At 36.8% G+C, this 16,022-nt stretch overlaps 1 protein-coding gene across 1 annotated transcript; it reads right to left on the bottom strand.

Moving 5' to 3' along the window:
• Positions 1-135: 135 nt before the first annotated feature.
• Positions 136-13,546, bottom strand: MS4A13 (membrane spanning 4-domains A13). Its single transcript, XM_049891840.1, has 5 exons — positions 13,412-13,546; positions 9,961-10,017; positions 8,868-8,987; positions 1,003-1,098; positions 136-297 (listed from the first exon to the last, which is right to left on the bottom strand). The coding sequence occupies exons 1-5, from the start codon at positions 13,538-13,540 to the stop codon at positions 136-138; spliced, it is 564 nt and encodes a 187-aa protein (XP_049747797.1). The 5' UTR covers positions 13,541-13,546.
• Between the last annotated feature and the right edge of the window lie 2,476 nt (positions 13,547-16,022).

Here is a 16,022-nt window from a genome sequence, read left to right as displayed (position 1 = left end):
TTCAGTCTCTATTCTTGGAAAACTCATCTTCCATATAGTCTTGCAGTTACTCCTGCACTTCAGTTCGGTCCTGCTCAGAGTGGTCTTTCCTGACTATCTTATGTAAAATAACCTTTGCCTTCTCTTTCCTCTGCTTTATACTTCTTCATAACATTTTTCCATTTCATGACATTTCTGTATTTCTTTGTTTACTGTCTGTCTGCCCCACTGGAATACAAGCTTCATGAAGGTAGGGTCATTGTCTGTCTTGTTCTTCACATCCTTAGAGCCTATTACAATGCCTAGCAAATAGTAGACCTTCAATAAATATTTGTGAAAGAATGAATGAATGTTAGATGTCTAGTTTTTTTTTTTCAATCTTGTGAAAAAAAAATCCTTCTCATAGGTTTTGTTAATATTGTGATGTTACAGCATTTTGGGATGCTATTAAACTTGACTCTGCAATTAACACTTCTAGGAGTCAACCATCGACAGTCTTGCATGCAAACATATATGCATTGGGATGTTCCCTGTAGCCTGTTTATAATGTAGAAAAATATAGAAGCAAACTAAATATGCAGTAATACAGTTCTGTTAAATAGTAAGGAAAACAATGAAACTATTAAAAAGCATCATTTGTGTGTGTTCCGTAATGGAAAGATATTTATGACTGTTGAGACAAATGCACATGGCAAAGCAGTACAAATATGATCACATAATAAAAAAGAAAACGGTGTGTTGCATCTGCTTTTTTGGGTAGATTTGGTTGTGTGGGTGTAACAGGGACAATATTAAGAGGACAATAACATTTTACTCTATAATTTTTTTTTACTTTTTTATTTGCTATTTCATGTATTAGCTTTGTAATTTTATAAACAATAAAGAAAAAAGTAAAGGTAATATTATAACATTCCATTTTTATTAGTTCCAAACATATTGCACCAGTGCGTTTCATCTACTCATAGAATGTGCGTATTAGAAACCAACATCTCTTGGTTTGCCTGAGGGTAGATGAATACTTACCAAATCAGTACAGGTGAAGAGTGAGTATACGAACGCAATGGAAATTTCCAAGTGGTAGGAGACCAGTAAAACACGCGACACTTCCCTCCCAAGTTTCTGAAACCAGAAAATAGGTGGGAATCTTATATTACTCTCTTCAATAACTTAAAACACATTCACGGAAGGTGCTCTTAGTATGAAAGTAAAGGAAAATAGAAAGAGTAGATAAGTCTCTTTTACCATTTCCCTAGGCTTTTCCACTTTGTCTTCTGCTCCAATTTTCCCAGCTTTCACTCCCCCAATTCATCACCTATAGCTTCCATCCATGCTCTTTACCGCTCAACACTGTTCCTTCTTACACCTCTTCATTCTCATTATTCTCTTCACTAGAGTCCCTGCACAGCTCATTATCCAAACTCTTCAGTAAATAAGATTTGACTGTCTTTTCTCTAGTGATAAGACAGCCCTGGGAGATTTTTTTTTTTTTTTTTTTATCATCAGGCAATCCTATCTATTAAAACAGCTATTATTACAAACAGGAGCATTGGTGGTGCAGTGGTTAGGAGTGCAGCTGGTAACCAAAAGGTTGGCAGTTTGAACCCACCAGCCACTCTTTAGAAACCCCGTGGGGCAGTTCGCCTTTGTCCTACAGCATTGCTAGGAGTAGGAAATGACTCAATGGCAATGGGTTTTGGTTTTATTACAAAGTTACTTGACACATGCAGTGATGAAAATCTCACATATATAATTTTTTTAATATGTGAAAGAATGAGTAAATTTCAGAAGTTCAAAAACAGTATTTCACTTGGAAGCATAAGGTGATTGTGATTGCTAGGATAAATAAAGCAGATACTTTCTGTTGTTATTAGAAAGGTATTTTCAACTATCCTATCTGATTGGTGAGTTGTATGAATAATATTGGTGCTCATTCAGAAAATAAATGTGTTTTTTGTGCTGGCTGTGGAAAGACAACAATAATATTTGGACCTAAGATGAATAATATAATAATTCTCTCTCTCCTTCAATTCCCACTTCACCTTCTGATGTCCCTTCTTTCAGTTTATTTAATAATTTATAAGCAAGAAAGTATCAGGTGGTAGAATTAGATGGTAAGAATGCAGCGACACATAAAATGCTCCTGTTTTCTCAGAGTTTAAAATCAAGCAGAAAAGAAAAATAGATAACATAAGGTAAAGTATGCCAAAATTGAAGAAAAAATTGCTCTAAAATTTTGGGGAACAGAAAGTTTACTTTAAGTCATTCATATCCAGGAAAGCTTCATAAAGAGGTATACCTGTTGCCATCAAGTCAATTCCAACTCATAATGAGGTAGGACCTTTGAAATAAGGGTAGGACTGAAAAAAGTGAAGGAGGAAATCAGCATTTTAGGCAGGTTTAAATTTTTATGAACTTCTTTGTCACCTATATTGTTAGAGGGAATTTAATAAGTGTGATAAAATATTTGAGAAATGGTGACATAAAATCGAATAAAGCTAAATACATATCATGACCTACACTACGTGGCTTTATGTGAGAAAAAAACTGAATGCAAAGATGTACATGACATATTTTGAGATAAGGACAAAATAAGTAGTGTTCATCATGTATGATATTAACAGGAAGATAATGAAAAGATTGCAGTAGAGGGTTTGAAATGCCAAGGCAAAGACTTTGGGTTTAATTTTGTTGGCTGAAAACACCTAATCATAACATTTTGGCTGGGAAGTACTTGTGACCTCATAGTTGGCAAGACAGAAAACGTCATTGTTCCCACACTTCTTAATTTATATGTGTTGGTGTTAGTCTCAAACTCTCCCCTTGGGAGTTGCAAGATGTCTTCCAGACAGTCTCAAATATGAAAATAGCAGAGAGACAGAGCTTGACACATGATTTGAGCCTCTGGACCCAGCTTAAGTATGTTGCCTTTTTTGCTTGTCAATTTGGGTTGTTTCCTGTCACTTACAACTGAGGGAACTCTAAATAATAAACGTTTAAATAAAGAATAAACAGAATTTTGTAATTGGAAAGATAGTTGACAGAGAGGGGTTAAGGATTACATTAACGTATTGAGCCTAGGAGACTAAACACAGGAGTCTAGAAGTACAGTACTTTAGAACCCCATTGCCGTTGAGTAGATTTTGTCTCAAAGTGACCCTACAGAACAGAGTAGAACTGCCCCATAGGGTTTCCAAGAAGCGGCTGGTGGATTTGAACTGCAGACCTTTGGTTAGCAGCTGAGCTCTTAACCACTGTGCCACCGGGGCTCCACAGTACTTTAGAGCAGGTATATAATTTCTGTTTATTGAGTTTTAGATGACAGAAGTATATCCAATGAGAAGTCAAGTTGATCATTACAGCAACAGTCAGGAGTTTGGGAGACAGAGAGAACAATTAACTAAGAGGTATGTATTAACATTTTCTCCATTTTCCAGATAAGGGGACTAAGGGAACCTGGGAGGTTAGGGAACTTGTCCAAGGATCACAAACAGCTAGTAAGTATATGAATAAAGGCAGTATGCTTTTAGACTCTACACTACTAACCAGTCTGTTATGTGAGAAGCATATTTTGTAGGTATGTAATTTTGAGAGTGCCTGAGCCTAGCTGGGAACACTGATAACTCGATGAGTTTATGGATTTAGCCAAGTCGCTTGCTTATGTTAGAAGAGTTGGCATATGGAAAATCTCATAAAGTGTTGGATGCCTTAGTAAAATGTAGGTACATAATTCTATAATGCCACTAGGAAAAGATGGGTTTGAGACGTAGGTCTAACATACAAATTGATTTTGTGTAGCTAATTACAACAAACAAAGCTGAATCCTGTGGGTTTGGGAGGTTGTAGAACTGATCACTAATATTGAGTCCAGATAAATACAATATGCAATGATTTGTAATACTGATTGCAAAAAGGAGATCTTGAAAATATGTCATCTTAAACTGAAGACTATAAGCTTATGGGTAAGAGCGATGAGCTAAAATAACCTGAAATAATTTTACATTTAATAACTTATTTTTTCCCTTCCCAAGCTCTGACCCATAATTAGTACTGAAACTTCCAGGCTGAATTTTTTGGGTAACTGAAGAATTTTCTTACAATTTATAGGGAAAATCTGGTGCACATTTATTTAAATCGATACATCGTTGTTGTGTTTAAGTGCTGTCAAGTGCTTCAAGTCCTCTTCACTTTCTGGACACAAGGTTGTGTCATCTACATATTGCAGGTTGTTAATGAGTCTTTCTCCAATCCTGATGCCAAGCTCTTCTTCATACAGTCCACCTTCGTGGATTATTAGCTCAGCATACAGATTGAATAAATATGGTGAAAGAATACAACTCTGATTGTAGTATTCCCTTCCTTTGTTGTAATGACTACCTCTTGGTCTGTGTACAGGTTCTGCAGGAGCACAATTAAGTCTGCTTGGATTAACATTCTTCGGAATGTTATCCATAATTTGCTATGATCCACATAGCTGAATGCCTTTGCATAGTCAATAAAACACAAGTAAAAATCTTTCTGGTATTTTCTGCTTTCAGCCAGGATCCATCTGACATCAGCAACGATATCCCTGGTTGCATGTTCTCTTCTGAATCCAGCTTGAATTTCTGGCAGTTCCCTGTGGATGTACTGTTACAACTGCTTTTGAATGATCTTCAGGAAAATTTTCCTTGTGTGTGATAGTAATGATATTGTTAGGTACGTTTCGACATTCTGCTGGATCACCTTTCTTTGGAATGGGCACAAATATGGATCTTTTCATCAGTTGGCCAGGTAGCTGTCTTCCAAATTTCTTGGCATAGACATGTGAGCACTTCCAGCACTGCATCCGTTTGTTGAAACATCTCAATTGGTAATCTGTCAATTCCTGGAGCCTTGTTTTTTCGCAGTGCCTTACAGTGCGGCTTGGGCCTCTTCTTTCAGTACCATCAGTTCCTCCTGAAATGGCTAAACGTGGGCCAATTCTTTTTGGTGTTGTGATTCTGTGTATTCCTTCTACCTTCCTTTGATGCTTCCTGTGTCATTTATTATTTCCCCCATAGAATCCTTCAGTATTGCAACTTGATGCTTGAATTTTTTCTTCAGTTCTTCCAGCCTGAGAAATGGCATGTGTGCTTTTCCCGTTTGGTTTTCTATTTCCAAATCTTTGCACATGTCATTACCATGCTTTACTTCATCTTCTCGAGCTGCCCTTTGAAATCTGCTCAGCTGTTTTACTTCATCATTTCTTCCTTTTACTTTAGCTATTCTATGTTCAAGAGCAAGTTTCAGAGTCTCTTCTGACATCCATTTTGATCTTTTCTTTCCTATCTTTCTAATGACCTCTTGCTTTCTTCGTGTATGATGTCCTTCCACAACTCGTCTGGTTCTTTAGTCAGTAGTGTTCAATGTGTCAAATCTATTCTTGAGGTGGTCTCTAAATTCAGGTAGGATATACTCAAGATCATACTTTGGCTCTCATGGACTTGTTCTTATTTTCTTCAGGTTCACCTTGAACTTGCATATGAACAACTGATGGTCTGTTCTGCAGTTGGCCCCTGGCCTTATTTTGACTGGTACTGAGCTTTTCTATCATCTCTTTCCACAGATGTAGTTGATTTGATTCCTGTGTGTTTTATCTGGTGAGGTCCATATTTATGCTGCTGAAAAAAGGATTTGCAAGGACTAAGTCATTGGTCTTGCAAAATTCTATCATGCAATCTCAAGTGTTGTTTCTATCGCCAAAGCCATTATTTGACAACTACCGATCCTTCTTCTTTGTTCCCAACTTTTGCATTACAATCGCCAGCAATTATCAATGCATCTTGACCGTGTGTTTGATCAATTTCAGACTGCAGAAGTGGGTAAAAATCTTCAGTTTCTTCATCTTTGGCCTTAGTGGTTGGAGCATAAATTTGAGTATGGATAGTATCCTATCACTGACCTTACTGTACTCCAGGACAGATCTTGAAATGTTCCTTTTGACAATGAATGCAATGCCATTGCTCTTCAATTCATCATTTCAGGTACAGAAGACCATATGCTTATCGATCCAAAATGGCCAATACCAGGCCATTTCAACTCACTAATGCCTAGGATATCCATGTTTATGTGTTCCATTTCATTTTTGATGACTTCCAATTTTCTTAGATTTATACTTCGTACATCCCATGTTCTGATTATTAATAGATGTTTGCAGCTGTTTCTTCTCATTTTGAGTGATGCCACATCAACAAATGAAGGTCCTGAAAACTTGACTCCATCCACGTCATTAAAGTTGACTCTAGTTTGAGACCTACCATCAATTGCTCATATGCAAGTTCAAGCTGAAGCTGAAAAAAATTAGAACTAGTCCACGAGAGCCAAAGTACAACCTTAAGCATATCCCATCTGAATTCAGAGACCATCTCAATAACAGATTTGACACACTGAACACTAATGACTGAAGGCCAGATGAGTTGTTGGATGACATCAAGGACATTATACATGAAAAAAGCAAGAGGTCATTAAAAAGACAGGGAAGAAAGAAAATACCAAAATGGGTGTCAGCAAACTCTGAAACTTGCTCTTGAATATAGGGTAGCTAAAGCAAACAGACGAAATGATGAAAAGAGCTGAGCAGATTTCAAAGGGTGGCTGAAGAAGACAAAGTATGATAATGAGCGCAAAGGCCTGAAAATAGAAAACCAAATGCATGGCATTTCTCAAGCTAAAAGAACTGAGTAAAAAATTCAAGCATGAAGTTGCAATACTGAAGGATTCTACAAGGAAAATATTAAATGACGCAAGAAGCATCAAAAGAAGACGGAAGGAATATACACAATCACTATACCAAAAAGAACTGGCTGATGTCAATCATTTCAAGAGGCAGCATATGATGAGGAACTGATGGTACTGAAGGAGGAGGTGCGAGCCGCACTGAAAGCATTGTGGAAAAACAAGGCTTCAGGAATTGATGGTATATCAATTGAGATGTTTCAACAAACGGATGCAGCGCTTGAAGTGCTCACTCGTCTATCCCAAGAAATTTGGAAGGCAGCTACCTGGCTGACCAACAGAGATCCATATCTGTGCCCATTCCAAAGGAAGGTGATCCAGCAGAATGTGGAAATTATTGAACAGTATCATTAATACTACACCAAAGTAAAATTTTCCTGAAGATCATTCAAAAGTGGCTGCAGCTGTACATCGCCAGGCAACTGCCAAAAATTCAGGCCGGATTCAGAAGAGGTTGTAGAATGAGGGTCATCACTGCTGATAACATATGGATCCTGGCTGAAAGCAGGGAACACCAGAAGGATGTTCACCTGTGTTTTATTGACTATGCAAAGGCATTTGGCTGTGTGGATCAGAACAAATCATGGGCAACACTGTGAAGAATGAGAATGCCAGAACACTTAATTTTGCTCATAAGGAATCTGTATGTAGATCCAGAGGCAGTCATTTGAACAGAACAAGGGGATACTGGGTGGTTTAATATCAGAAAAGGTGTGAATCAGGGTTGTATCTTTTCACCATTCTTATTCAATCTGTACGCTGAGCAAATCACCTGAGACGGGAGACTATATGAAGAAGAACAGGGTATCGGGATTGGAGAAAGACTCTTTAACAACCTACATCATGCAGATGACACAACCTTGTTTGCTGAAAGTGAAGAGGACTTGAAGTACTTACTGACGCAGATCAAAGACCATAGCCTTCAGTATGGATTACACCTCAACATAAAGAAAACAAAAATCCTCACAACTGGACCAATAAGCAACATGATGATAAATGGAGAAAATATTGGAGTTGTAAAGGATTTCATTTTACTTGGATCCACAATCAACACCCACGGAAGCGGCAGTCAAGAAATCAAAAGATATATTGCATTAGGCAAATCAGCTGCAAAACACCTCTTTAATGTGTTGAAAGGCAAAGATATCACCTTGAAGCCCAAGGTGCTCCTGAGTCAAGCTATGGCGTTTTCAATCACCTCATACGCATGTGAAGGCTGGACAATGAATAAGGAAGACCGAAAAAGAATTAATGCCTTTGAATTATGGTGTTGGTGACAAATACTGAATATACCATGGGCTGCAAAGACAGTGACTGTATCTCTTTTGGAAGAGTACAGACAGAATGCTCATTAGAAGCAGGGATGGTGAGACTACATCTCACATACTTTGGACATGTTATCACAAAGGATCAATCCCTGGAGAAGGACATCATGCTTGGTAAGTGGAGGGTCAGCAGAAAAGAGGAAGACTCTCAATGAGATGGATTGACACTGTGGCTGCAGCAATGGGGATTGTGAGGGTGGCACAGGACCCAGCAATGTTTTGTTCTGTTTTTTTACACAGGGTTGTTATGAGTCAGAAACGACTCGAGGGCACCTAACAACAACTACTTTGTGGAGGCTGCTCTTCACCAGTTATATTTTGAAGCAAGATAGGTTCATGTATATTTAGCTCTTTGGGACTTAGAACAAAATTCATGTGAGACATAAAAATAGACTGTGTATGAAAAGCTCTGTGCTAATGTGGCACTTACTAGGTGCCTGTAGTTCAAACTGTGTCAACAGCAGTATTCTTTTGTTGATCTGGAGATGGTTTTATGGTCCAGGATAATACTCTTCTTTCATTAAGAGAAATCATTGGTGAACCTGTCTAATGTATAGATACATATCACCAAGGCCTTCAATTTTCTTACTTGTTTTAACTGGGCAAGTCAAGGATTCAAACATTTATTAATATTTACAAAAACATATCATCTTAGAATTATTTTTGAATTGAAACTTTCAATCAAGAGCTCACTACTAAATCAGAGTTTCCTAAGGAACGATAAATGCTCCATTTTACCTCCTAAGGCTTGAAAACCACTGACAAGAATCATTTTGAAATTATGATGTTTCTATAGGATTGATCACTTACCGCTTGTCCATAATTCCTATATGACACAGAATGAAACTGAGACAATTCAATTATTGTTAGAATTAGTGCAATTATTGCAGCAATTATGGAGAGGATGTTCATGGACAAAGCACATGCAACCTAAGAAGATGATACAGGGGAAATTTATTATATTCAGAATAAGCTCTTTGATTAAATATTTTGTATTGCTTACAAAAGTCATTGAGTTAAAACTTTGATCTCGTTTCTAAGTTTTGAGAGTGTTGGTATGTTTGCCGTTAGAGTAAAATATTTTTCTGGTTTACGTGAAACCAATTTAATCTGGAGGAAAAATTAAAATACCATCAGATCACTAAGCATCAATCTTCCATTTGGGCTCAAAGATATTGTAGTTTACAGTCTTATGGGGAAATTGGGAAAAAAATCTATAAGTATGATTTGAACATAAAAGTTTCTCTGTTAAAAAAATTTAAAAAAACCAACCACTTGTAGAAATAAAGCCAAATGGGAATCAAGGAGTTTTAATCCTGCATTTTCATTTTTGTTATCTAGGGAAATGTATTAGTATCTTTGGACGATGGTTTTTTAATCTTTAGAACTATGAGATCATACTAATTAATTTCTAAACTATCTTTTAGCTCTACAACCTTAAGATTTTTTTCTTCCAATTATCTTTCTATACCATAGACAGAACTTCATTCTGGACAGATACTTATTTTGTTACAAGCTACAATCTTATTCCTTAACTGGAGAGCTCAGAAAATGAAGTTTTACAGAAATATTATGTCCATATATAAAGGTGTGAGGTCCTTTCAAAAATTTTTCAAATAGAAAAACGCTTACTATGTTAAAAGAATGTAGAACACCAAAAACAAAACAAAAAAATCTACACTTAAAATTTAGAAAGCTTTACATAATGCGATCACAAATCTCATGTCATCTGTTTGTCTACGTTGACTTATGTGTCCCTGGATATTCACTTAATTTCTTCATTTATTTTACAAGTAAGGTAGAGTCTTTTATTGTTTCGAGACTCACTATCTTTTCATTAAAGCCTATTTGCTTAACTTTTTAATAAGGGACTTCTAGAGGTACCCCAAACATTGCAACTTACCAGACAGTGACTTGCATGCCTTTCTGTTTTTATTATAAAGATTCCTGAAAGGATAAACTGGATATAAAAACATATATTTATAAATACCTACTGGTAATGCTTGTCAACTTAAAATTATTTTTTAGCAACTTGCTCTTTTAAGTCAATTATTTTTTACGATTCTCAGAATGACAAACTATAAAGAAATATCCCCTTTTTCGGTTTAAGCAGAAGGGGCCAAGAAAGTTTCTATCATGCAGTAATGAACTGAAAGCTGAACAGAGGCATCACTAGTAACACACGCACACAAATGCACACACACGCACGAGACAATGGGCAGAACTCAGGTTTAGAATATGCAGTCCTGAATCGGGGACCAAGTGCGCTTATAAGTGTGCATACTTTCTGAACTCATCCAATTATTACTTCTAATGCTGTCCTTCCTAATGAGATGATGCCGCTGATTATAATCACTGCATATGTATCCGGGTGTGGATAGTGGTCTATGAATCTATTATAAATTGCACATGTACAAAATGTATCTTTTAACTGAGACTAACCATTATTGAGGTAACAGCTGCTATTTACGCCTTTGCCTTTGTTTCTTAAAAAAAGAGGCTCCATTGTTTCATACCAGGCTATGTTCTCTATTTCCCACAACTGCAAAGATATGCCATATTGTTTGCAGGTAGGATGCAAAATTCCCTTGACATATTCCTTTTGCCTTAACTGTTTTAGTGGCTTTGACAAAGATCCAAGTCAAAAGCGAATTTAAAGCAAAATAGCATTCGTGCTACACACCATATACAGGGAGGCCAAATCTGAAGCTTACAAACTCCACAAGGACATCTCAAATCTATACACTCAGTAGAGTGCAACAATAGCTGAGATTTCCGAGGAACACAGTGAAGATTAAAAAAAAAAAAAAAAATTTTTTTTTTTTTTTACAGTGAAGATAAGCTCAGAATAAAGAATGAGAGTATCTTGTGAATTTTACACTAGAGTGCTCTCTAACTAGATCACCAAACCATGTGTTTTACAAAGATGCCTTTCAAAATTATGACCTAAGTGAGAAGTTCTGTACTGGATTCCATTTAATTGAAATGTTTGATAATTTATTCTAGGAGTTAAACATGCTATGTTTGTAACATAAAAGATTAAACACTGAGGGACACGGATCATTTATCTGGATTTTGGTCTAAAAATTCATTATTTTTCTCCTACTGTTTTCCAAGGCAATGCATTGACACTTGAGAGCCAGTGTATAAAGGCAGGGGTTCTTCTAGAGGTTACAGCTTCCTGTATAGCCCTCTCAAGTGGTATCCACCTTGGATCAGTCCCACGAATGGGTTAAATGGTTCCCTTGCTCCTTATTGCTGCTTCTAACCACTTTCTCTCCCCTAGCTTTGAATCACATATCAGCAGATTCCATCACTCATTATCCTTCCTGGCTGAAGTCATCTACTGACCCCTTGGTTTAGCATCAATTTCTAGATGATTTTAATTCTTGCCTCTGACTCTGTCTCCAATACCACTTAATTCTTGGTGATTTCAATGTACACATATGTAGTCACCATAAGTTGGAACTGACTTGATGGCAATTGGTTTCAACATACACACAAATGATCCTTCTAACACCCTGGGATTGTGGTTCTTTGAATTTCTCTCCTCCAACGTTTTGACTCCTCCCTATCCTAGTCACACACTTGCATATTCATTCTCTTGGCATCGTCTCTGCCAATAACCAACACCTTCCAAATCTCAACTTCAAGTACTCCACCTGAATCACTACCTGCTATCTTTTAGTTCATGCCCTCTCGTTCTCTAACTCCAAGAATTGACTTCCACTTGGATGTATAATCTGAGACCCTCACCTCCATGTTATATTCTTCTCTCCTTCATCAGCTTAAATTCCATGATCAACCATTACAAACACTCCCTTACATACAATCTCAACTCCTTTGTGTCTTTGTTTTATCACAATTGCTTGGTTAAAGCAAAATTTTGATTAAATGCAGTTCTCCTCCTACTATGACTCACACCTACACTGAACAGAGCCTGAGAAAGACACATGACTCATTTCACTATATAATCATGTTCCTGAACCTCAAGCGAGCCCTTAAGGGTGTATGGAAATCAGACTACTTTTCCATTATTCATGTACTCTCTTAACCTTCCTAGATGACTATTTCATATCCTCTTTTCTCTCCTCAAACAACCAATCTATTTTCCCATTTTCATTCTTAGCTCTAATTCACTGAGATACTTGAAGCCATCAGAAGAAAACTTCCATGTACTCCCAAAATCTCATCTACCTACCCATCAAAATCTGTTGTTACTCTGCCTTTTGTTCCTGTTACTATATTTTGACATTATCCCATTAGGGTTGCATAATTATTTGCTGTGGAGGGCTGTCCTATATACTGTAGAATGTTCAGAAATATTCTTGGCTTCTGCCCACTAGTTGCAAGTAGCATCCCCCCAGTTCTGTAGGGAAAAATCAACCCCAGTTGAGACCACTGCTAAAGATGAACTGTCCATGCTCTTTGCTATGATCGACTGACTTGTGCACTAAAATTCATCATCTCTTGTCTACACAGGTACATGGCTCCAAAAAAGCCCCCTACTCATTTGTTTTGTATCATCAATTTTCATTCTCTCTTGATTCAGCCCCATCAACAGACATATTATTTCTTCGAAATTTCCAACATATTAGTTCTTACAACTTACTACCAACCCTCTCTTGATACAACTTTCTCCCAGCTACTACCCCACTTCTTTAACCCCATTACAGCAGAGTCCTTGAAGGAGCTGCCTGCATTTACTGTCTCCAATTCCTCTCCTTCCATTATTTCTTAAATTAACTCCAATCAGGCTTTTGCCCCACCATTTCACTGAAACTATCTGTCAAGTTTGGTAGTGGCTTCCATATTGGTAAATCCAATGGGTAATTCTCAGCCCTTATCTTACTTAACATAATGGAGTTGAAGATATTTGATTTTTCCCCATTCCTGGTAACACTGTCTCTTCATTTGGTTTCCAGGATGCCATACTCTCCAGGTTTTCATCCTATCTTATGGCTGCCTACAAACCATGGAACAGTACAGGTAACCACAAATTTAAAAAATATATGAGTGTGGACTCTTTGTACAAGGAAACTAAAGTAAAGAAACTTAATTTGAGAATTAACTGTGCTAATGGATATCATGGTTAAGATTCTGTCTTTAACATATCTAGGGATAAGCTAACCTATTGTTGTCATTATGTATTCACTCTTGTATCCACAGCTCTTGGAATAGCACTCAATGATATTTGTTGAAAAGGAGTTTGATTTTGAATAAATTGCCAACATAAGATTTAGTTACATAATTCTCCTGAAAACTTTGGTTAGAACCTGTTCCCTACTGTCAACTATACAACATGTATCTTACTGAATGAATCAATCAATCAATATAAATTATATTCTACTCACAAAAACTCCCCATAAAGCACATCCCGTTTTGTAAGTTAAAGGTTCATATGTTCCAAAGACTCCGTGATTTTGTCCCATATACAAAAACATTACAAAATACCACATGAAAACATGAAAGGTGCCAATCATGATCTGGATAGCCTGTGAGAAAAGAATGTTATTAGTACTTAAACCATGTGATATATAACAGGATTCTAATGAGTGTTCATCATAAGAAACATTTGCAAAAAATAAAACAGCAATGAAATTAACCATGTATTTCTTATACTTGTTAGCCCAGAAAGAAAGCCCTAACCAGAAAGGTCTGAGATTTAACAAAGAGGATCCAGCCATGCTTGGAGCACCAGGCTATTCAGCAGTAGTAGAACTGGGCAATTATCCCATAAGAAAGTTGATAATCTGATGTTACCACAGGCTATCCTCCCTACCTATCAAGTAATGACATGAGAGAAGGATATTCAGGTTACTAGAGAGAACATGAAGTTACTAACCTACTTGGATGCAGGAAGCCATCTATCTAATAATTTATTGTACTTCGGAAATCTATTAAGCATGAAATACTTTATCTTTTCTTTCAAGGATTACTTGGTATGGATTTTTACACAAGCATGCTGTGAGGGTCGGGGACAGTCCAACACAGAGAAACAAAGGATATCCAAGGTGGAGTTGGTTGCACAAGGTCTTCACATTTGATAAGGGATGGATTAAGGTAGGGAGAATTATTACTCAACTTTTTTTTTTTAATGTATAAGAAGGTAATTATAGTCCCAGTAGATATCTTCCAGCAAATCTGTTTCTGAATTTATATGTGAACTGATGTTTCACATGAGAATCCCATTTTAATTACTTTTTAATTAAGAGGGTATGTTATTTTCATTTTCATATAAACATTTTTAATAGGAAGCTACTGAATGTTTTAACTTCAAGAGTTCTAGTTCTTTGTATGACAAGTGTCTATGAAATACATAAATGCAAGGGCTAATTTTAAAGATAAACTTTAGAGAAGATTTTTATATAGAGAGCCCCCCCCCTTTTTTAGTAACAATCATACATTTTTAGAGATTTAGAATTTAAGGTTTCCTCTGCATCAAATTTGAAAGAATGGTGTTGTTTCCATAGTTGCTTTGGATCTGAACGTAAGAATCATTCCACACTAGGTTGCAAGATCCTTGAGGGTCTGAACTTTGATTTTCTTATTTTTATGTCATGAGTCTGTAATATGTCAGATGGGCACAGAGCAGACACCTAGTAAGTATCTCTTGTATAAGCACATAGGTACCTAGAACATTAATTCCACATGACTTTCCCAACTGTTAAAGGAGTGGGTTTGCAAAATTGTTGCCCCTCTTATATGACTGGCAGTTGTTCTACATAAAACTATGAAATGCCTAGAGAACCATAACTTTTAAAGAACTCCACAAGGACGCAAGGCTGCCAGCGTGTGGGAAGGATAAGGGTTGTCTTATTTAAAAACAGTTCTTAATCTAGAGCCAATGAATGGGTACCAGGAGGTCGTAACTCTTCTGAAATTGGGTGAAAAGGCTTATGAATATGTATGTTATTCTGAGGAAAAGATTCAGAGCTTTCATCCTATACTCAAAGGGGCATGTGGCCCCTAAAAAGTTAAGAATCTCTGCTGAACAGTCCCCTAGGAGACTCTGACAATTGGTCTACACAGTAGCTACATTCAGAGGAAAAGTTCAAACTGAGTGGAAAAGTTTTCTCCCCTTCAGATGTGAAAGAGCATAATCCTCTTTCCTTGCTGTTTATTAAGAGAACTAGATCAACTGTCTGGAACCTTGAGTGTTTGTAACTTCACAGAATAGACAATTCTATAATTATCTGATAGCACAGATCAGAGACAGATCTTTTTTCTCAGAGTAAGGTCTCCTTTCTTGTCCTTTTATTCCTTATGTGGATTTCTCTCTTACGCTGTGTGTGTTAGCTTAGTCAGTATGCTTATATCTAAGCACATATTTGTTTATGGAGAGACATAGGATCAGTCAAAATTTGTAGAAGAGTTAATGTTAAAAAAAACAAAACCAGAAACTTTTACTCTGTTGACAACCAAATCTGTCCCTTTCCAGATCCAAGGATACTCCTTTTTAAATTGAAATAGTACGTGATCCCGAGTTTAGTCAGACAAAATGAAGTCACACTTACCCCTAAAACAAGACGATTCGTTGTAGAGATTTTTGAATTCAGACACTGAGCCATACTACCAGCATTTCCTCTGGATGATTCTAACTTTTGGTGATATCTTTATTAGCAACCTTCTGTAATACAATACAAAACATATACATATGATTTACTATAATACAGAAATTTGATTCTTATTGTTTTGCAACCACCTTCTCAAACTCAGAAGTGATAATTTTCTTTCCATGCCTTAATTCCTAGGGGCACCAGTTTGCATCCACCTGTTCTGAATAACAGCCTCCATAACCAAAAAGCCTCTTTCTATAACTAAAATAAACAGCGGTTATGTTACATATATTTCCTCTCAGTAGTAGACAGTATCTCAGATGGTAAAGTATAAAGAATATCTCAGGAACGATGATGGCGTAGTGGTTAAGAGCTTGGCTGCTAACCAAAAGGTGGGCAGTTTGAA

This window comes from Elephas maximus, chromosome 7 (genome assembly GCF_024166365.1).
Source record: "Elephas maximus indicus isolate mEleMax1 chromosome 7, mEleMax1 primary haplotype, whole genome shotgun sequence".
Taxonomy (NCBI): Eukaryota; Metazoa; Chordata; class Mammalia; order Proboscidea; family Elephantidae; genus Elephas; species Elephas maximus.
This window is presented reverse-complemented; position numbering and strand designations above follow the sequence as displayed.

Bases quoted from the DNA above. Each gene is read 5' to 3' on its own strand.
- MS4A13 (XM_049891840.1), bottom strand. From the start codon at position 13,540: ATGATTGGCACCTTTCATGTTTTCATGTGGTATTTTGTAATGTTTTTG. The intron at 8,988-9,960 runs GTAAGTTGCAAT...TCATCTTCTTAG, and splicing joins GGCATGCAAGTCACTGTCTG to GTTGCATGTGCTTTGTCCAT. The intron at 1,099-8,867 runs GTAAGTGATCAA...TTCTGGTTTCAG, and splicing joins ATAGGAATTATGGACAAGCG to AAACTTGGGAGGGAAGTGTC.